Source organism: Euprymna scolopes, chromosome 19, assembly GCF_053919585.1.
Source record: "Euprymna scolopes isolate OS-2025 chromosome 19, ASM5391958v1, whole genome shotgun sequence".
In the NCBI taxonomy this organism is placed as follows: domain Eukaryota; kingdom Metazoa; phylum Mollusca; class Cephalopoda; order Sepiida; family Sepiolidae; genus Euprymna; species Euprymna scolopes.
In genome coordinates this window covers 86,523,747-86,546,809 of record NC_136500.1, presented here as the reverse complement: position 1 = coordinate 86,546,809, position 23,063 = coordinate 86,523,747, and the positions used below count along the sequence as shown (strand labels likewise).

At 36.1% G+C, this 23,063-nt stretch overlaps 1 protein-coding gene across 1 annotated transcript in view; it reads left to right on the top strand.

Moving 5' to 3' along the window:
* The window catches only part of LOC145239819 (chondroitin sulfate proteoglycan 4-like), a 285,826-nt gene that overhangs the window by 213,746 nt on the left and 49,017 nt on the right, over nt 1-23,063 (top strand). Inside the window, exon 2 of the mRNA XM_080103350.1 lies at nt 17,158-21,771. Within this exon, the coding sequence (XP_079959476.1) occupies nt 17,158-21,771 (4,614 nt within the window). The remainder of the gene's footprint in view (nt 1-17,157; nt 21,772-23,063) is intronic.

Here is a 23,063-nt window from a genome sequence, read left to right as displayed (position 1 = left end):
TTCGGAGGTCATTAATGTAGATTAGGAAGAGAGTTGGGCCTAGGATGGACTCCTGGGGGACTGCAGCATTAACACTATGAGCTTCTGATTTCTGCCCATCAACCACTATTATGAACCTATTAGAGAGAAATGATTTAATAATTAAGAAAACATTTCCAGCTATACCATAGCTGGAGATCTTATGGAGTAGACCTTTATGCCATACTCTATCAAAGACTTTTGATATGTCAAGAGCAATTGCCTTAGAAACAAAGCTTCTGAGATTCGCTAATCCTATGAGATATACCCGTTAGTACATCTGCTATAGATCTAGCAGAACGGAAACCATATTGCATGTCACTGAGGAGGTTATTTTTGTTGAGTTGTGTGTGTCTGTGTGTTCATTAATGTGTGTGTGTAGAGAAATATTGCAGAGTGAAGCACCAAACGACACCAATCCGTAGACTCAGGTTAACTGCATTCCACTGCTTTATTGAAGAAAAATCTGGCTTTTAAAAGGATTTAGGTAGCTCCCAGAAAGACCATTTCAAATAAATTTAGAAAGTTTTCTGATTGATTCAAAATATAATTATTTGCTTTTACTCAAGATAGTGTATGTGCAGATGAAGTGCGCAGAAATGTGTTTACAAATTTTGATTTTGTACATCAATGAGTAAACATTGACTACTACAGATGTAATCTCCAACCTTCTTCAGGTGCATCTTGTCAAACTCTGTATGGAATTTCAAACAGAATCCTTAATTTCTCTTATTCCATAAGACATGACCGGTTAGAAGTTTTTAGTAATTCGTAATTGTATTTCAGAAGACAGTCACTTAGAACTGACTATTACTTCATATTTTTTATCCTTGTGTTACAAGTGTTTGCAGACAATTCTAGAATGATTTTTAAGAACCTTAAACTGATTCTTGTTCCATACTTTCAAATGTTTTGGTTCGACAACGATAACAGCAGCATCCTCCACAAGTTATGGTTATCTACTCTATTCTGTCATTGTATGGACTAGTGATGAGACGATTCTAATATTTTTCCTGATTCCAATACAAATACCAATTCCGATTCTTTATAAATCTCTAAATATTTAACTATAGAGTTGTTATTTTTTTTCTGATTACCATAAAAACGCATGCTAAATGTGGAGGTGTTTTCCTAAATGAAAAAAATTAACTTGTGGGTGATCATCTATCGATTTTAGTTTTACTAGTAGTTAAAAATCAATAAATATTTAGTATTTTATAATTATTACGAGCAGAGGAAAATTTTGCTTTAAACACATTCAAATAAAAAAAGACAAAAGAATCGTTTTGGCATCAGAAAATATGGACATATTTTTCCGATACCCCCAGATGTTCTAATTTTTCCAATTTCTGATTCCAATTAATCGTCCCAACACTAGTATGGACTCTGCATGACGTTAGGACCAATAAGTAGGAGTGAAGAAACCGCCTCTTACAATCCATTACTTCTGTATTTTCTGTGAAGACAATTTCTTCTTAATTATTTCTGTTTGTATTATTTCTTCCAGTCCTTCCCAGCCACTATGCTGTTGCATACTAATATGCCACGGAATGATTACTGGTGTGCATTGATTAAATAATAGCTAGAAGTCATTTAATTTAATTTTGTTTAATAAAGACATTTAATTTCTTAATCATAATGACATGACTAGATTTATCAGTCATCAACCAATTCCAATCTTGAGTTATGTGTAGAGGAAAGAGTTAGAAAACCTTTCCAGTGATGGTGGCCTGAAATGCACAACTGCAATTGGTTACTTTTATGATTTTTGTTATGGAAGAATGTCCAACTCTGAGTAAAAACACCATTAAAATCTTACTTGAATTCTCAACTTCGTACCTATGTGAACTAGGATTTTTTTTTCTTACCTAAACAGCAGCAAAATTTAAAAAAAAAAAATGTGAAATACTTGAAACTATTGAAGAAGAGTTAAGAATACGTGCTTCTCTTGCATTCACTATTGCAGTAGTAGTTAAGAAACACCAGGCACAATGTGAACACAGTCCCGGAAACAAGCGGCCAGGGGTGACGTGTGCAATGCTTAAAAATCAAAATCCGACCAATAGGACACGAAAAGGTGACATATGACCAAATGCGACCACGTCTTAATTTGCATATGTTGAATTTGAGCATATAAAAAGCCTGTATTTCTTTGATTGGAGAGAAAAAAAAATTTTTTTTTTTTTTTTTTTTTTTGCTCACTTAGGAGTCATTTTGTATGTACTTAGTGTGTCAGTGGGAAAAAGAACGACGGATTATTTTTTTTCTTATTTCGCCTGGAGAGTTTTAAGCGTCGCATACGCCACCCTTGGTCGCTTGTTTCTGTGACTGTTGTCACACACAACTGTTCCACTGACATTCACCATTATTATTCTGTACCAGGTATTGAATACAGGATATTTGTTGATTTATGCGAATAAAAATTCTCCTCACATGAATTTTCTTTATTTTGTATTATTTTATTGCAAAACGGTTCTGTGAGTAGAAAATTTATATATATATTTTTAATAGGTGTATTACAAAAAATTTTAAAAACTTAGTAATGTGCCGCCATGTAAAAAAGACTTTTCAATAAGGAGTCAGGCTCATAAGAATGTTAGGAATGGGAGCCAGATTTTTAATCTCCAAATCATCAACAGACAGTCTAAATATTGGATGATTTTAAAGTAAAGACTCGAAGTCAGCAAAGATTTTTTTTTTTTTTTTTAAATTCTACAAGTCGAAGTCAGAATTTTTTAAAATCGTCAAAGTTGGAGTCGGACCTTATACCTTGAGACTCTGTAACAGAGTGTGGTAGTGCGTATACCAATGTATACGAAATAATGTCACTTGTAGGAAAAAAATATATATAAAAAGTAAGGTCTAATTTGAGACGAGGCTGACGTCACAGTCTTAATGAGAAATCACGTATAGCAGGAGAATAAGGAAATAAATGTCACTGTTACAAAAAAAAAGAGGAGTCAAGTTATTACTTGTCCTATGTTCTTTGCAGTCTAGTACTCTCTACAACATGTTGGGTAAGGTTGCAACTCTTCGACCCTGCTTTCAAGTTTGTTGAGGTTCCTGCTTGTTTTACAGAATCAGAACAAAAAAAAAATGGCTAAATTAAGCGAACAAATATCAGAACTTTTCAATGCCCTTCCCTAAAGCTGAACCGGATGCCCTATAAACCTCCCCCCCCCCCAATGGTATAACCGGTGCCTTTTGTTTGCTACCTGCAAGTCTCTAAAAGTGAAATTCACATGCACAAACAAGTAGAAAAGACCGCACCTCAGTGCTTGAGAGCATTAGAGAAATGAGAATTAAATTCCTGTCCCCCCCTCGCTCCCCCAACTTTACCAACTCTCAAACTGATCCCACCAGCCAATCATTTTAAAACAACACTCAAGTTTTAATTCATTCAATTAGCAATTAATTTAGTCTTTTCTTCTTTTACTGCCGCCTCCACACATTCATTGTATTTTTGCAAATGGTTTTTGAATCCAATTAATAACCTTTCCGTTATTTAAATCCTGTTTCCTTCATGATAATTTATTGTGATGATGGAGGCTGCACACTATGATACCCAGATCCGTAAGAACATTAACTCTATTTCTTTTTTTTTTTTTTTCTTTTTTTTTTTTTTTTTTTGGCTACGAACAACGTGTAGTATCCTTCTAGATTGAGGCAATTTTAATTTTTTGTTCCTATCAACAGTGCCCCTGTTTGGGGAGCTGGATTTTCCCCACAGTAAAAACCGACCTTGTGTCAAATTTTGCACTCGTTAGGAAGCAAGTGGACGGGAACATTAACCCTGTGACTCCCTACATCACAACTTCTGTTGTTATCTAATTCATGAACATTAGTTAATAAAGTTTTAATAATAACACGCATTTGTCTTGTATCCTTCCTAAGACTTGAGTCGCTTATATCATCATCATCATCATCATCATCATCATCATCATTATCATCATCATTTTGATGCCCGTTTTACATGCTGGAATGTGTTCAACGACTTTTAGAAATTGACTTTCAAACTGATCTGTCTCTGGGCATGTCTTTCTCTTGTCTATTCTTAACTTATCCACAATTGCTGGACGAGAGTTGCTTGGATGTATTCAATAAACTCTTCCTACTGTTTATGCAGAGTTTGAAATATTATTTTCTCTGACATACTATGCTCAAGTTTGAAATATTATTTTCTCTGACATACTATACTCAAGTTTGAAATAGTATTTTCTCTGACATACTATGCTCAAGTTTGAAATAGTATTTTCTCTGACATACTATGCTCAAGTTTGAAATAGTATTTTCTCTGACATACTATGCTCAAGTTTGAAATATTATTTTCTCTGACATACTATGCTCAAGTTTTAAATATTATTTTCTCTGACATACTATGCTCAAGTTTGAAATAGTATTTTCTCTGACATACTTTGCTCAAGTTTGAAATAATATTTTCTCTTGCCTATCACGCTTAAGTTTGAAATAGCGATTTTTTTTGACATCCATTATTGAAACTTAGTGAACAAGTTAGACAAAGACTGAAATTTATTTGTAGCAAATATGGTCGCTAAAAAGAATTTTGAATTTTATTAACAATTCTGTACGTTGTATTTTTTGGAATCATTCTGTATCAATAATTTTAGGTCTAAAAACTCTTATCCAAAATGACTGAATTTAGCACTGAATCTTCCTAAAGGTTTCGCATGTCATAAAACAAAATAATTAAACCAGTTCAATTTTGAAACCTTTACTCTTTTTTTTTGGGGGGGGGGTCATTAGAGTCATGTGCTTAATAATGGTCCCTCCCATGTGCAACATTATAATATTCTCCCCACCCCACCCAAAATAAATAAATACCACCTGACACTCCTCCTATAGACACTACCCTGGTTTGAGTTGACATCGACTGAACTTTCATTTTCTCTTATTCTCAACTAACCAATTTATATACTAGTTGGTTTACTCATCCAACATCTAAAACTCATTTTGATTCAGATTGCCATCGTCAGTTTAAGAATAGTCTGGGAATTTGTTTTCATAAACATTATTGTTACAATAACTTCACGGACAAAAATCTGTGAAGATAATGGTTCGATGAGCCTCCACATGATCACTAAATTGTTCCCCATAATAAAGTTCCCCTATAATAAAACAATGGCTGTTGTACATTCGTGAGTAAAACTTGGTGAGCAAGTCAGACATATGGTTGGATTGACGAAATGATTGTGAATTATATTAATGATTCCATGGGTGACATTAAATTTGTATCCATATTCCAATCTGAAAGATATTTTTTATATTTTTATTGAAATCGCTCCAGACGAGACATGAAGATACTTTTTTACTCATTTCTTGATGCAAACGGATTTTTTTACCACTCTGTATGTCACCGATCAAGTTGATCCCAACTGAACTTTCATTTACTGCTACTCTCAACTAATAAATTTATGTACTAAGTAGGTTTACTTGTCCAATATCTAATATTGGCACTGAGGTGGAGAGATGACCGTGGCTAAGTGGTTAACGATACAGACTGAAAACCTGGGTGTGCCAGGTTCAAATTCAGTTTGTTCCACGGGAACACTTTCAGAAAAACCACACTTAACCTTGTGCTTAACTTCATGAAGAGGAGTCAGGAGCTGCTTGCTGTGTTCTATCCTGCTGGCTTCAAAACCTAGTAAGTGATGCCCTTTTCTCTTCCCTGCAACCTCTTTCCCACGAAAGAGACGTTGCAAGCTTGTTTCTGCTCTATTGTTACTTTCATGGCAAGTGCTCGTCAGAGCTCCAATCTATGGCTCCCCCCTTGCCAAACGTTCACAAAAAAAAAACACTCGACTAGCTACAACCACTATCAACATTTTCGCCAACTCTCTATCTGTGCCTAAATTTAAATGCAGATTTCACAAACTTCTTTCCTAGAACTGCATGCCTATGGAACATTTGGTTTTGACATCTAATGAAGTTTACATACAGAACAAATGAAAAAAAAACGGGTAAAATTAATTTTCCAAACAGAACAGTTTTGCACCTTTTTTATGTCCTCTTACAAATATTGAAATAAAGATAAAATGATACTAAACCTAATGTCTATAATCCTTATTCCAATTTTGATCAAAATTCATTATGTGATATTGACTCAAGAAAATTCATGTTTTATCAGCGCTTCTACACTATTAGGACGAAAATTCGTAATACTGAATTTCACATGAAAACAATGGTATCTACGTATTCCTCATATTTTTAAGATGATTATATCCAAAAATTACGAAAATCGATAAGGTGGAAAAGTATTTATTAAAGAAAATAAAAATAGAATTTGATGAAAACGATCGTAAGACACAGGAGAGTTCAAAAGGGAGGTAATTTTCTGTTTCGATTTAAACAAGATGGCGGCAATTTTTCACCTGTTAACACGACTAAAGTTGTTTTTTTTTTATAGTTCAGTAATATTCAGATAATTTCGACTGTATAATTTGGAAGCTACTATTGTAACTTATTAGAATTGACAAAAACATCAGTAGAAACCATTGTTATCTGAAAACTCCATTTATCCACTACAAAATCTCGTTCTAATAGTGTAGAAGCACCGTTTTATTGTTGAGTGGAAAACAATACACAGATATAAAATGCAGAATAGATTTATTCCATTAGGTACAATAATAGAAGTCCGTGTAGGGTATTAACAACTGGTGAGTTGTGGATCTAGGTTGTTCTTTGCTTGCGTGCACGTGTCGTGGAGTCCATAGCAATACATCACTCACCAATTCATGCTCACTCCTCAGACAGTGACCGGCAAATCGTAAGCATCTTTCCCTGATGGTATTAGATATGGTAGGTAGGTTGCCATAAAGTTGCTGCTTCGTGGGCTGATTTTGCCAAGATATATTTAATACTGTTCGTAATATATGCATGTATGTGCTGTCTAGTTTTCTTTCCAATCTTTTGGTGAGTGTCCAGGTTGTAGCACCGTAAACAAGGACAGACTGTACCACTGCTCTGAAGAACTGCCTTTTCAGTTTGTTAGTTAGCCCCGAAGTCCATACTGAATGTAGCCTATCCAATGCGGCTCATGCTTTTGAAATGCGAATTTCGATATATCTCTCTCTCTGTGAAAACTATGTTGCTATCCGCGTACATCCAGCAAATAGCACATGATGCCAACTGTGAACCTGAAGGTCTGAGGCAGCTGATGGAAGACAGGAAACACTGAAGAGGAAGAGCCACATTGGTCCGGGCAAGAAGCTCGTCCTGATGATGAGTAGTCCTACAGTTCAACTCACAGCTCACTGACTGAGTTTCGTTCTCCTTAAATATACATGAACCGGTCATATGTTCAAGTCACGTCACAACATGACTTAAGAAATTGAAATTCAGGGAATAATTTTCAAATAGAGAAATGCTGCAATATGTTGTTTAAAATCCTTTTTAAAATATAAAGAGGACGTTCCAAAAATAATGCCTCCTATTTTCATTCCGCCCGAATAGATCACAGGGGATTGCAAATTTAATTGTTCTGATGAATGAACTTATGCATTCATGACCTGAAAGTTTCATCTCTCTGTTGCAGATATTGATGGTGTGAGACTCTAAAAAAGCAACTCCCGCCAGAAGCAGAGATGCGTCATTGAATTCTTGGTAAAAGCGCATTGAGAATGGTGGTGACCATGTAGAAAAATAAAATCTGTAGCCAAAAAAAAAAGTTGCTCGTTTTAATGGTACAACTCTCGTTTTCATAGCTCTTCAACTTTTTGAGTTAGAAAAAAAATATAGGAAGCTGTTCTTTTGGAACGACCCTCGTATGAAAAAGCTTGCTCCAGATGCCCATGCATCATTCTGCACTGACAAAAGTGCATTGAGAATGGTGGTGACTATGTAGAAAAAATAAATTCTGGAGAAAAGGTTGCCAGTTTTAATGGTACCACGCCTGTATTTATAGCTCTCCAACTTTTTTAGTTAAAAAAAAATAGGAGGCTTTACTTTTAGAATGACCCTTGTATGTGAGTGTGTGTCATGTATGTCTGTATATGTCAGAGGATTACCTGCGTTAGGATGGGTAATGAAACAAAATTTATTAAGTCAGGACTCTACAGACAAATTTATCTTTAGTTGACCTTTGACAACTAAATATTTTCGTTTACTAGTAAACTAGAAAAGTTACTAGTCAAACCATGTGATTTTTGGAATATGACATCTTCGTTCTGTGACGAGTATATACATTATAAAGATTTTTTGTTTGATTTTTTAATGAGGGTAACTCTAATTATGCACTGAATTTTAAGTTGAGACTTGGAAATATAAACATTCGAATGTCTACAGATGCTAACAAAAAAGTGCATATTGTTCTATCAAATTTTTATTGTTTAAATTGTGTCTCACTGCTGATGCAATTCTCTGCTTATATGGGAGTCAGGTGTATCCAAGGATAGAGTATTGTTGCCACACCTAGGCGGGAGCTGCTGGGGAGACCTTGTTCTACCTTGACAGATTTCAAGATACGTTTCGTAGCCTGGTGGGGGATGCCCTTTTCTCTTCCTTGCGGCCTCACAGAGGAGACGTTGGAGACCTGTCTCTACTTTATCGTTATTTTCATGGTCGGTGCTCGTCTGGGCTCCAGTCTGTGGTTCCCCCTCGCCAAACTTTCGCAAGAAACACTCGTCTACCTGAGGGCACTGTCTGTGATTTCTCTCACTCTTTATTCATGCCTAGGCCTAGACGTGGATTCCATGAACAAAGTTTCTTTCTTAGAACTGCACTCCTGTGGAGCTGTCTTCTGTTTGCCTGCTTTCCAGCTGATTACAGTATGGTCGTCGTCGTCGGGTCCAACGTAAACAAGTTCTTGGTGAACCGTTCCCCTTAAGTAATCCAATTTACAAAATTTACACTACTAATGATTCCTATGATGTCGTCTCATTGACTATTATACACTCTTTAACCATTATCCTCGAGTGGCTTCTGGGCCTTGATAAGTGGTGACACCTATGTAAAAATAATAATAATAATAATAATAATAATTTGGCTTTTCTCGTTTTATTTAAACAAAAAATGGTTGAAAAGACATTTTTCACTCAGCAATCTTTGGAAGATCATCAGTGTAAAGACACAGTTGCAAAAAAATAAGTGTTTTATTACTTCCAGTCGCTACTAAAAACAAAAAAAAAAAATCACTTGCAAATGTGACTGTTTCATTTGCAATGTAAAGCCATGTAAGTTTAACGATGTTATGAAATTTAGCATTTCGAATAACACATGAAATGCTTAAATATTCCCAAAAGTACAAATAAAAGAAAATATATACTTATTGTCAGATTCTGTATAAGTGTATTTATTTGCTTCCCCACCAAAGCAAATTAGGCACAAGGCCGTTTTTAATGTGGGGTAAAAACCAGCTCTCCTAAAAGTAGGCAAAAAGGGGGCACTCTGGTTACCAAAAATAATAATTGTCCCAGTATAGAGGGTTTCCCCTCCATTAACTGGGACAAATTATCTTAAGTGCAGCATCTGCAGAACAGATGGTGTTTATTTGCTCCCCCACTGAGCAAATTAGGCACAAGGCCGTTTTTAATGTGAGGTAAAAACCAGCTCCCCTAAAAGTAGGCAAAAAGGGGGCACTCTGGTTACCAAAAATAATAATTGTCCCAGTATAGAGGGTTTCCCCTCCATTGACTGGTACAAATTATCTTAAGTGCAGTATCTGCCGGAACAGATGGTATTTATTTGCTCCCCCACTGAGCAAATTAGGCACAAGGCCGTTTTTAATGTGAGGTAAAAACCAGCTCCCCTAAAAGTAGGCAAAAAGGGGGCACTCTGGTTACCAAAAATAATAATTGCCCCAGTATAGAGGGTTTCCCCTCCATTGACTGGTACAAATTATCTTAAGTGCAGCATCTGCCGGAACAGATGCTACACTTTGATCCCAGCCCGAAGGCCAAGAACAACAGAAAAAGGCAAGATTCTGTATAAGTGCTTAACTTTCTGTAAAGAAACATCAAAATGAACTTTTTTAAAAAAATTTTTTTATTACATTTTCACCCCATACAAGGCACATTGCCACTTTGGTGTAGGGGGCTACTAACAGGGGCAACAACTACTGGGGTACTATGAAGGGATTTGGGCAGCAAGATGTTGGTTCACGTTGCACTTGAACTTCTGCACGTCAGTACAGTTGGGGAAGCAGGGACCTGGAATGGAATTCCAAAGTCTAGCGGTTCTGGGGAAGAAACTACTGGAGTAGAAAGATCTTTTACATCTAGGGATCTCTACAGTGTGGGGGTGGGTTTATGCAGCCTGTCGGATCTGTCGAGGATCTTCACGTTGTGGGGGCACAAGTGCTTGCAGTTCGTCAGAGCATTCACCATTATAATACTTGTAGAACAGGCAGAGGGATGCAACATTTCGTCGATGGGACAGAGGCTGAAGCTTAGATGCCAGTTCAGGGCCTGCTAATATTTCTTGAATTAAAAGTGCAAAAAGAATGGAATTATTTGTCCCCGTATATAGATGAAAGAGAAATCTCCCTTTCTTCTTTTTTTTTTTTTTCTGATTTTTGTATTTGGAGGAACAGGATAATATTTGAGGGGATTGGGGTACTGTTGCAATATTTGCATATTTAACCATTTCTTATCATCTTGTATTCGTAAACAAATTTGCAATAAATGAGTATTTAAATATATTAAAATTTTACTTAATATTGACATAAAAAAAATAGTTTGTACAGATGTCACACGTGTTAACATGTGGACACTGGGGACTCACACATTGTGTTGTAAAACGTTGTGGTTATCTAATTATGTATTTAACTACTTACTTAACAGACTATTGTCCTTGTATCCTAAATGTCTTAACAGCCTATGACTCATCTAGTGTCCGTGTGTGTTAGAACATATAATACATGTAACATGACGACATACCTGTTTCTGCTGCTTGCTTCTGGGGGATTCGCCAACCGTCCTTGTGGGGAGCTGGAACCTGTTTAAAGGAAACACTTCAAGATAGGGACCCAAAACGAATGCATGTTTTTTATATATATCTTATTCACTCCTCAGGCATCTCCTCACAGCAGAACTGGAGTGAATCCTGGCTTGTGGTTTCTCTGCATCCATTTGGAAACTGTCGCCCCCTTATGGGGAGACCTGTTTAACCCATCTTGTTTGTTCCTCGTCTAAAATCCAACTGACTAAAGTTAACTCGGCTTATTCAAACCAGAACCCTTTACACGTCATGTCCGGTTACTATTCAGATACTTCCGGTGCAAACTGATCAGTCAACCAAGTTTGATACCTGTCACATGACCCTTTGACCCTTTCTGCATAGGCATGCTCGCTCAACTTATCGTTTCCCATGATTCAATCTGTTGTTTACTCTGCTAGACAGATAGATAATTAGATAAACCGATAGATAGATAGATAAACAGATAACTGGATAAATGCTTTCTACCCGGCGTTGCCCAGCATTTACCTAACAATTGTATGCAAGGAACAAAAGACAAGTAATAATTTGACTCATTTTTTTCCGTCAAAACAACATTTATTTCCAAATACTTTCCCAAAGAAAACATGATCCTCGATCTGCGACCAGGTTTGTCTTTTTATATCTTTTTCTTTTCTTCTTCGCCGTGATATCACTTTGAACACGGCTTGGCATTTGCATACAGTTACCATATACACGTCTGTGCTCAGTTGCACAGAATTTCATATTCATGGGAATAGCTTGCTTTCATTCCATCAATCATAACGAGGTTGAAGTCTTCCGTAATTTTATTCATAGTATTGCTCACAAGAACTTATAGCGCAACAGATAAAATTCCTAAGTTATAATCAGTTCTCAATGACAGTCTTCTGCAGGTTGAAGGTTCAATCCTCAGTACAAGCAATACTAAGAACACAATTACAAAAAGAAAATACCAAAACCATTAATACTGTAACCCTTTTCCCCTCTCTCGTTGTAAAACTCATTCATGTTCTGCAGAGCAGGGAAAAAAAAATGATAAAATTCACTATAAAACAACCAAACCAAACACTACAAACTAGCAATTGAAGATACAAAAAGCTTGAAGAATAAAAACCTTCTACAAAATAACTGGATGCAACATGTAATCTATTTCCAAAATAACTGGATTCGGCATTAAACAACCCCAAAACGATTGATATGCCATAAAACAACCAAACCAAACTCTACAAATCAATATTTGAAGATATAAAGAACTTGAAGCATAAAAGCTGTTTCCAAAATAACTGGCTTCAGCATTAAATAACCCGAAAAGGGTTAGTATGCCATAAAACAAAACACCGAAACCAACAAAACCAAAACCTTACCAGATTAACCGCGATAGTGGACTATGTATTTTTGTCCTTCATGAACACACCACTAACACACTAACTATGCACCTAATATATCTCTAAACACCAGTGATTGCTAGAAATTAAAACATACATTAAATCTAAATTAAAAAATTAAATGTAATTAATATATGAATGATTGAATCAACAAAATTAAAATGAGTTAATCATGTCTGACACTTGAAATTATCTATGAAGTCAGAACTTGGATTAAATTTAAGCAAAATTAGGTATGATCTCAAAAGAAAGGCGGACTGTCACCAGCAGGTGTAGTGTAAATAAAAAATTGATGTCACAATACACACAAAAAAACTGGCTGTCCAATAAATAAATTGATAACATGGTGCACACGAAGATATATGTTGGTAGTAGTGTAATTGCAGTGAAAGTATCAAGTTCCTTCTCATGATTTTGTCCAGATTAAAATTAGGTTCACTTTGACTGTTTCTTGGAATCTTTGAAATCTCTATCTTTATTTAACTATATTTTCGTTTGCCTAACATGCTGTCTATTAGTTATGTGAATGACGGCGTCTTCTTCAGCATTTTTTTTAATTGACTCTGTGACTTCATTGATAACTGTGAAGCCTGATGCGTGATCTACACTGTTTTACACAAATAGAGGATAAGAAGAGACCGGATTTGGGTTTTGGTGGTGAGTGGTGAGTGGTCGCAGCTCGCCGGTGCCTCAGCATGCTTTGCTCCGTAGCTGCTCGCTCATGCTTGTTGTTGAAGGTCATCCTCAACATGCTGTCTATACTTAATGAATCTATATCTAATGTGTGTGTGCGTGTGTGTCTGTCTCTGTCTGTCTGTCTGTGTACATTTCCCTACCAAATAACTCTGTCAATTTTCTATAGACTGAAATTTGACATACGGGACATTTGAGAAAATCTTTTTAATCAGGTTTCAGCCAGAAATTTTGCTGTTAAAGGGTCAAAGTTCAACGATTTGACTTTTGAAAACTCTACCAAACTCCTCCGTCAATTTTGGGTTTAAACACTTAAAATTTTAGATATAGGTTACTTGGACATGGATCTAACTTTATAATTTGATTTGAGCCCAAAACAATAAATGTTAAGGAGTCATAATTGGGGTCAAAGTTTAAAAAAATTGACCTCCAAGATCTTTACGAAATTACGCAGTCAATTTTTGGTCTGAACATTTGAAATTTTACATAAAGTGTATTTAGACATAGGGCAAGTTTTTTAATCGTTTTTTGGCCGAGAAGTTGGCTGCCAAGAGGTCAAAGTTAAAAAGATTTGACCTTTGCGATCTCTAGCAAACCATTAAGCTAATTTTGTGTCTAAACATTTTAAATTTTACATAAAGGGTATTCAGACATGCAGCAAGCTTTTTAATCAGTTTTTGGGTGAAAATTTCGCTGCCAAGAGGTCAGAGTTGAAAGAGCTGACCTTTGCAGACGCTACCAAACTCCTCCGTCAATTTTGGGTCTAAATACTTGAAATATTAGCTGTAGGTTACGTGGACATGGGTCAAACTCTTTAATTTGATTTGAGCCCAAAACAATAAATGTTAAGGGGTTAAAATTGAGGTCAAATTTTTTAAAAAATTCGACCTCTGCAGTCTTTACTAACTTTTCTCTATTGTAGTTAAGGAAGCCTATTATATAGAAAGGCATGACCGTACATATTCACACTTTTTAATGTATACATATGCACATAAAGTTATAAAGAGTACATATGGCCCGAGCAAAGCCGGGCTGAACTGGTAGTATATTATATATAGTTATACTTAACCAAAATAAATTTAATCTCAAAAGAAAAAGAGACTATCACTAACAGATGCAGTCTAACCAAACAAGTTGATTGCTTAGCAAATTGGCATTCTCTCTCATGTCCAGATTAAAAGAGTTGTTGCTTTCTCAGTTACTGGAATATTAAAGTTGCACCTGTATATACTACATGTTATTTTTGATTTCCTTTGCATTTTGAGGATGAGAAATTATCTTTATTTGTCTTGTTTTTTTTTTTTTTTGGTTTTTGTTTTTTTTTTGTTGTTTTTTTTTCATTATTTTCTCACTATCGCAATTTATTTTCTGATTACATTTTCGCCAATGTATTCTCTTGCTTTCTTCAGGTGTTTAAGTACATAGCACATAACAGTGAATGAAGTCAGCACAGTGGGTGAGAACAAGTGACAACAAGTGTCTACCAGTATGCTTACTGCACCACTATGACAAATTGTTATTGTTGTTTACCCTGATCAGATTGAGCTGGCTTATTCCATAGATTGCACCAAATGTTGAACCATGCCTCTCTTCAGTCCCCCTGCTTTCCAACTGACTACAATATGCTCATCTCCAAGTCCAACGTGAACAAGTTCTCGATGAGCCATCCCCTTAAGTAATCCAATTTACCAAATTTCCACTACTAACGATAACTACGACATTTTCTTATTGACTACTGTACATTTATTAACCCTTTTCCTCGAATGACCTCTGGGCCTTGATAAGTGGTGACTCCTTTGTAAAAAAAAAAAAAAGGTAACTTAAGATAATTGTCCAATCATGATAGCACCATCAAAGGCTAACCACCTGTGAACTTGAGGACTCAATCGAATCCTTTTTTATGTTGTGCAAGTCCTTAGCTGCCATTCAGGTAGGAAGGATTACATCGCAAATTAATTCTCCCTCTGGGTGACAAGTTCGGACATGGTCAGCCTGCTGGCAATATAAAAATGTTAAAGAGGCAATCAGTGTCAAATACTGCCAACTTTCGCCAATCAAACAACCTCATTGCTCATGTCTCACAGCCATAGAGAATCAACTAGACAACAGATTAGTATATATGCCTCTTTGTTGACGTTGAGATCTCGCAACGACCCCATAAGGATCATCAGAGGTGCACAAGAGTAGATGCATTTTGCAGCCCTTACTTGATTATCGACCTCCACCATGCCCTTCCCAGATGGAACAATTGCGGGCCCAAGTTATACAAATGATTCTATGTCCTCAAAAATAATGCGATTCAGAGATCTCCAAATTATATGAAGATCAAGAGAGGATTACATCGCAAATTAATTCACTTTCTGGTTGACGAATAGAATAACATGTCCAACCTATCAAAGGCATCAGTGCAACAAGCGGTAGAGAATTTAGATCGAGGTGTTGGTTGTGAGCACTAGTTAGGACACTGATTGATCACTGTCATCGATTATAATGCAGCGATCTACTGGGAAAAATATTATCTGAAAAAAAAAAAAGCTAAAGTGTGCATCGAGTGAAACAGAAAATAAATAGCAATGGCGTGGGAAATAGTTTGAAAGAAGAGAAACATTTTTTTTGTCTTGTATTCAGAAACTGTTTTTTTTTTTTCTTTCTGTATCGAAACTTTAAAGTTAAAATTGAAAATGTTTATAATTACACAAATAAAACTAACTTTATATTCAAATAAATAAAATTATATTCAAATAAATAAAATTGGGTGCAATGCCATTACTATCAATAGTTGATGTCTTTTTTTTTTTTTAATTTTTTATATTATATTTCTCTTAGACTATCCATTCTACTTTTTCGTGGAAACTACTGGTCCAATCTAACGGAAATTTTGTATGGACCATTATCATGATAAGATGCAGCAAAATAAGTACTATGGTAACTGTTCAATGCACGATTAGGGATTAATAGGAATTAGTCACCACGATATCACATTTACTCTAAATGTTTTCTTCGAAACTACTTGTCCAATCTGGTCAAAATGTTGTATGAACCTTTGTTATGATAATGTTAAGAGAACTAAGTATTATGGTATCAATTCGATGCACAGGTAGGAATTAATAGGGGTTAGTCAACACAATATCAAATTTATTCTAAAAGTTTTCTCAAAAATTACTTTGTTATGATAAGGTGCAGCAAATTAAGTATTATGGTATTAATTCGATGCACAGGTAGGAATTAATAGGGGTTAGTCAACACAATATCAAATTTATTCTAAAAGTTTTCTAAAAAATTACTTTGTTATGATAAGGTGCAGCAAATTAAGTATTATGGTATCTGTTCGATGCACAGTTACAGATTAATAGGGATTAATATTTAATGCAAAAATATTTTGGGTGACATTTTTTTTAGCCTGTTAAAAACGGGCTAAAAGCCTACTTAATTTATAATACTAAGGAAAGGTAGAAAGTCACGAGAAACGAAAACAAAGGAGAATCACTTTGAAATTTTGCTTTGTTTGCTCCAAAAAAGAAAATAAATTTATGTGATTCTTCTATTATTAGAATATATATCTATAAAGGAAAGAACGTGTGTGTGTGTGTGTGTGAGAACATTTACAGACTTGAAATTTGGTATATAGGATATTCAGACATGTAGAAAATTATTTTAATCAATTTTTATCCAGAAAAAGAGCTGCTAAATGGAGCAAAATTGAAAAATCGTTACTTAGGCAACTTTGGATTTTTATCTGTTTGTCAACTGTTTCACAACGTATCAAGCTGGTCCAATGGTTATCATACTTGACTCTCTGTTTTTAAGGTTGGGTTTCGATCTTACTTCTAGTACATTTTTACTTACAAGAAGTAATATGTTAAGAAAAAAAAACATAATTCTTGAATGCACATGTGTCAGTTTCTTTCCGGATTTTTTTTTACTTTATTTTTTTTTTTTAAGGAATTTATGGTTACGTCTAATACCGAGCAATGCTGGGTACATCTAATAGTAATATAAATTAAATTTTTAAAAATATTACCTTGACTATTGGTAACAATGGCATTGTGCCCAGTATTATGTATTTGTCTATTAAAATTATGTAGCTACAAGAATCTCTATATCTTCTTGTTTTCTTTTTTCTTTGCAGTATCCTTTTACGGCCAGAGTTATGTGCACGTGCCATTGCAAGAATCGTCAAGCAGTACAACAATCAAACTACGCTTTAAAACCCACCGTCCTCATGGCTTGCTACTGTTGGCTGCGGGCCTGCCAGATTACTGCGTACTGGAACTCACATCCGGCATCGTAAATGTCCACTTTGATCTGGGCTCTGGGAGCGTAAGTCTTCACTCGCAGCCGAACAAACGCCTCGATGACCACCACTGGCATGACATCATGTTTGTACGGCGAAACAATACAGCCACGCTCACCGTTGACAAGGTTTCAAACACATCCATGCAAGCGACCGGGAATTTCTTAAGTCTAAACATAAATCAAGGCATCTTTCTCGGGGGTACCGACTCGTATCAACATGTTCCCATTACGATCCGCAACTTCCGTGGATGCATGGAAAAAGTATTCTATAACAAGATAAACATCATACAGAAGGCGCGGCGCTTGAAAGATCCTCAGAATGTTTTTGAAATTCCCTGGTCGTGTGACCGTGAGTTCGATGCCGAAACAGACCAACCGATCACTTTGCTTACAGACTCCTCTTTTGTGGCTTTCCCCCATTTACGCATTCGTCAAAAAGGTGAAGTCACATTTGACTTCCGCACTAGGACTAAGACGGGCTTGTTACTCTTCAATGAAGGTCGGCCGCTCAGCCCCGATTTTATCGCTTTGGAGATCATCAACTCCAAAATCAAACTCTCCCTTAATAAAGGAAATGGTATCATCGAACTGTTCTCAGAAACCGTAGTTACTGACGGCAGGTGGCACTCTGTTATCGTGCGCATCAGTCAAGACAAGGTGATCTTGCGAGTCGACGGACAAGAAAATTCAACTCATTCCAGTCTAAGGAACCAAAAATTTATCAACCTTGGCGGTCACTTATTCGTTGGTGGCCTTCAACATAAAACCCGGATCCACGCTATCAAAAGAGGCTTGTTGTCACTCAAAGAGGTCAACAGTGCCGGCTCTGTCCAAGGTTGCTTCCGTGACATCTTCATCGATTCGCGCCAGTTTGGCTTTCGTGACATACAAATCAGCCGAGAAATTGATCCCTCCTGTCTGTGGCAATATCCGTGTGCCGCGAATCCTTGTGTTGACGATGCTGAGTGTGAAGAAATCGGGTTTGATAACTTTGAGTGCACATGTCCGTCTGAAAACTGTTTAAAGCCAGCCGTGTTAAGCCGCAGCCTAAACACGAGTGAAAAGTTTAATTTTGTGAGCATCGTAAAGCTAGTCGTGAAGGAAGAAGCCGAAAAGATTATCACGACTAGCAATATCGACATCAAATTTGACTACCAAAAATATAACATCCAGGATTCTGATATCTTGTTCACCGTTCTTACTCTACCGCGACATGGTACCATTGAAAATCTTTCATCAAAGGAGAGACGTACAACGTTCACTCAGTCCGACCTTCTTGAAGATAACGTATCTTATAACCACGATGGTACAGATACCATCTCTGATGATATGACCGTCGAAATGAGGGTCATTGGCAGCCATCATCAGCTTGTGCCCGAATTGAAACAGAGATATAGGTTTATCCTTCCGATTGAGATTATTCCGAAAAACGATCCTCCCATATTAAGGTTGCCGCCAAATGGAGAAATCCAAGTGGTTCAGAATTCCAAAATTCAGATTCTTAACACAATGCTTACAACTGACGATCCTGATACGGATGATAGAGACCTGATTTACCATATTGAGTACCAATCCGGATCCAAAAGCTTTTTTGAGCAGTCGGACAATCCAGGTGTTCAAATCGGAACGTTTTCTCAGTACGACATCAACAATGGCAAGATTTGGCTTGTGCAGAAAGGTTCGTCGGTGACATTCATCCGTATGTATGTCGCTGATGAGACCTCAAGGTCAAGGCTTGCCGACCTGCTGATCCGGGCGGAAAAGCTTCGACTATCCATCATCGCCAACACTGGCATCTATTTGCCTCTTGGTTCCCATTGTTTGATTACTTCAAAGAACTTGTCGACTATTACAAACGTGCCGAAGCAAAATCTTGAGATTCGTTACCAGCTCACTAAAGGCCCAGAATATGGTGAGATCCAGCGCCGTAAGCACGAGAACAATGCATGGGTACCCGTCACCACTTTCGCACAGCGTCACATCGATGCAGGGCGCGTTCGTTATTTCAACAAAGCTTTTAACACAACTCCCAAAGCGGACTTCTTCAAATTTACTGTAACCTCTCAGAATGCACGGACCAATACAAAGACTTTCATAGTAAAATTTGTAGAAGTCCAGGTAAATGTTATAACTAACAAAAAGCTAATTTTGCGGTACACCATGTCAAAGATCATCTCGACCAACTACCTTGATGTAAGTCTGAACACGCAGAGAATACCACCACGTGAAATATTCTTTACTTTACTCCGGCCACCAAGTTATGGCAACCTGTATAGAGCGAAACCAGACACTTCAACATCGGCACTTAAAAAACTGACTCGTCTTAAGAGGGAGGGATCGTTCACACTAGCTGAACTACGTGGAAACATGATTCATTACAACCTGAAACGTCAATCTTATAGTGGCCTCGATGACTTCATAGATATGCGGCTATCAGTTAAAGGAGTTTTGCCTCGTCGGCTTAGGTTTCATGTGGAATATGTGCCTAATGAGACAGATGTGCGATACATAAATAATGGCCTGGAAGGTGTTATAGAAGGAGAGAAAAAATTAATTAGCCGAGCGGACTTATATATTGAAACAGACAAGCATAGAGAGTTCCAGTATATCGTGTTCAAAACTCCCCAACATGGAAGGTTAATCCTTGTCGATCCGAAATCCAAAAAGATACTTAAGCAAAACATTGAAAGCTTCACAAACAAAGAAATCCGAGGGAAGCAACTAATGTACGAGCATGACGACTCCGAGCATGATACTGATTCTTTTACCTTCAGTGCAACCCCTATGATTATAGGGACAAAGGGAACACAGGAGGAACTTTCTGATTTCTCTGGACATTTTGACATTAAGATCATGATGCGTAATGACAACACTCCACGTCGTTTGATTGATAAGCCATTCTATATTACATTAAATGGGGAACGGGCGCTCAGCATAAACGATTTGGCTTTTAACGATCCAGATATCGATTTTGATAACAGCCAATTGCAGTACACCCTTACCGATGTGTCTGATCGGTACATCCTTAGAGCTTCGGATCGAAGCTACGTGTATCAGTTTTCACAGCAGGATCTTATCGATAAAACTCTATTGGTCAAGAACACTGGCATTCCATTGGACCACTTCAGCTTTGTTGTTACTGATGGTCAGTTTGAGACCAGAGCGATTCTCGAAATCGAGGCGTCTGGTCCCTTTGTCAAGATTCTCAATAACACTGGCATTTCGGTCATGAATGGCAGTAGTAGTATAATTTCATCATCCAATTTGAGTATCGAAACCAACGTAAATGTCAGGGACAATGAGATTTTATTTTTGACTGTTGTCGGACCGTTCTATGGTCAGCTGATGATAAATGAACGGAACGTCAAGGCTTTTACCCTGGAGGACATCTACAACAACGTAGTCAAGTATGTACATAACGGTACGAGCAAGCTTGATGACTATTTCCGATTTGCTGTTGAAGCCGGTCCCTCCGAAACTCAAGGGTTATTTTCAATCCTCCTGTTTCTGGAGAGCCAGCGTCATCCACCCCGTGTTGTTCACAACAAAATCGTTGTGATTAATGAAGGTAAGAGTGTGGTCATCACCAATTCGTATCTGCACATCAGCCACCCGGATTCATTCCCGGCAGACATCATTTACCACGTAATCTCCCCTCCCAAATACGGCTTTCTTTCCATTGCCGGCACGGCATACACAGACCAGCATAATATAACCTTCACTCAGGATGACATTAACGAAGGTAAGCTGAAATACGTTCACCAAGAAATCCAGAAGAACGTTGAAACGAACACGGACGGCTTCATGTTCGACGTCACAAACGGCTTCCAAAAGTTGCACAGCCTCGAGTTTGTCATCGACATTCTGCCGAAAGTGTTACCCCTGCAGCTATCGAATGTCTCTGTTGCCGAGGGTCAACGGCAAATGCTCACAAGTGAGAATGTCCGAATCCGTGGAAAGCATTTCGAGGATAAGCTAGTTGTATACACGATCACGGAGCAACCGAAATTTGGCTGGCTCGAGTCGATCACAAACAAAGGCGAAGCTATCAATGAATTCACGTCGCAGGATATCCAAGACGAACTCATTTACTATGTTCATGATGACAGCGAGACGTCGCACGACCATTTGTTTATTGCGGGAGAGCTGAAGAATGACGGGCGTAAAAGTCATGTGAAAAAGTTGTACATAAAAGTGGACCCGGTCAACGATCAGTTACCTCGGGTAACGATAAACAAAGCGATGCGAGTATGGAACCAGTCAATTACACTGCTGACCGGTGAATATCTCAAGGCGACTGACCCTGACTCTGCTGAGGAAGACCTTATTTTTCTTATAACAGAACCAAATAATGGTTACTTCGCAATGCTCAACAACACTAACAAACGACTTGCTTCTTTTACGCAAAATATGGTCAGCCAGAATTTGATTGTGTTTGTACATACAGGTAAGTGTAGCTTTTAAATATTTTATGAAAAAAATCATTGATTTTATATATATATATATATATATAGTGGCTTGAGAACTTTCCAATATGGTGTCAGATGTCCTTGGGGAGAGATTTTTCTCTGATTATCATCTTTCAAGTGATTATTTTGTGTTTTTGACTTGCCGTTCTTCTCATATAAGTATTTTATATTTTATTTGTCTTGGAATACAATAGCACCCCGGGTTACAGTGGTGCCGAGATATGTTTTTGAAGGTTACATTATAGAATATGATGTTTTTCCGGCCCCTGGTTACAGTATTTGCCCTGCCTTATTTATAATGTTATGTGATTATATACATGTGTATTATATACTGTACTGTATTTTTTTACTAAATTTTTAATACCGTATCCTGGAGTTCTACTGTACTGTGTTGGTTTTTACTAATATTTGATTGTCTCTGACAAGCAGCCAGATAGATTATAGACAATGCTTTTTATTATAGTTAGCAAACCATGTATAAGACAGTAAAGAAGAAAATATAGGCATTCAACAAAATAAAAAAATAAACAAAATTTATGATTGTGAACTGATCCTATTCATTGGTTGCTGGAATGCAACCAACCAGTAACATATTTATATATATATATATATATATATATATATATATATATATATATATATATATTTATATATATATATATATATATATTTATATATATATATATATATATATTTATATATATATATTTATATATATATATTTATATATATATATATATTTATATATATATATTTATATATATATATTTTTATATATATATATTTATATATATATATATATATATATATTTATATATATATATATATATATATATTTATATATATATATATATATATATATTTATATATATATATATATATATATATTTATATATATATATATATATATATATATATTTATATATATATATATATATATATATATTTATATATATATATATATTTATATATATATATTTATATATTTATATATATATATATATATATTTATATATTTATATATATACAGTGATGATCATATTTATTGGCACGGTAAAATAAAAGTTAAATTTTGTCTAATAAATTCTAAAAAAGGGATTAAATTAAAGAAAATAACAAAGTATATTATGTATTTTTAACTGGCCTTTCCGATGCAGCAATCGGATTTTAGAAAAAATAAATAACAAAGGAACAACAAACATAATTGCAAAAAACCCTTGTTCAAAATTATTGGCACGATTTATTTAATAATCAATTGTATAGCCTTTGG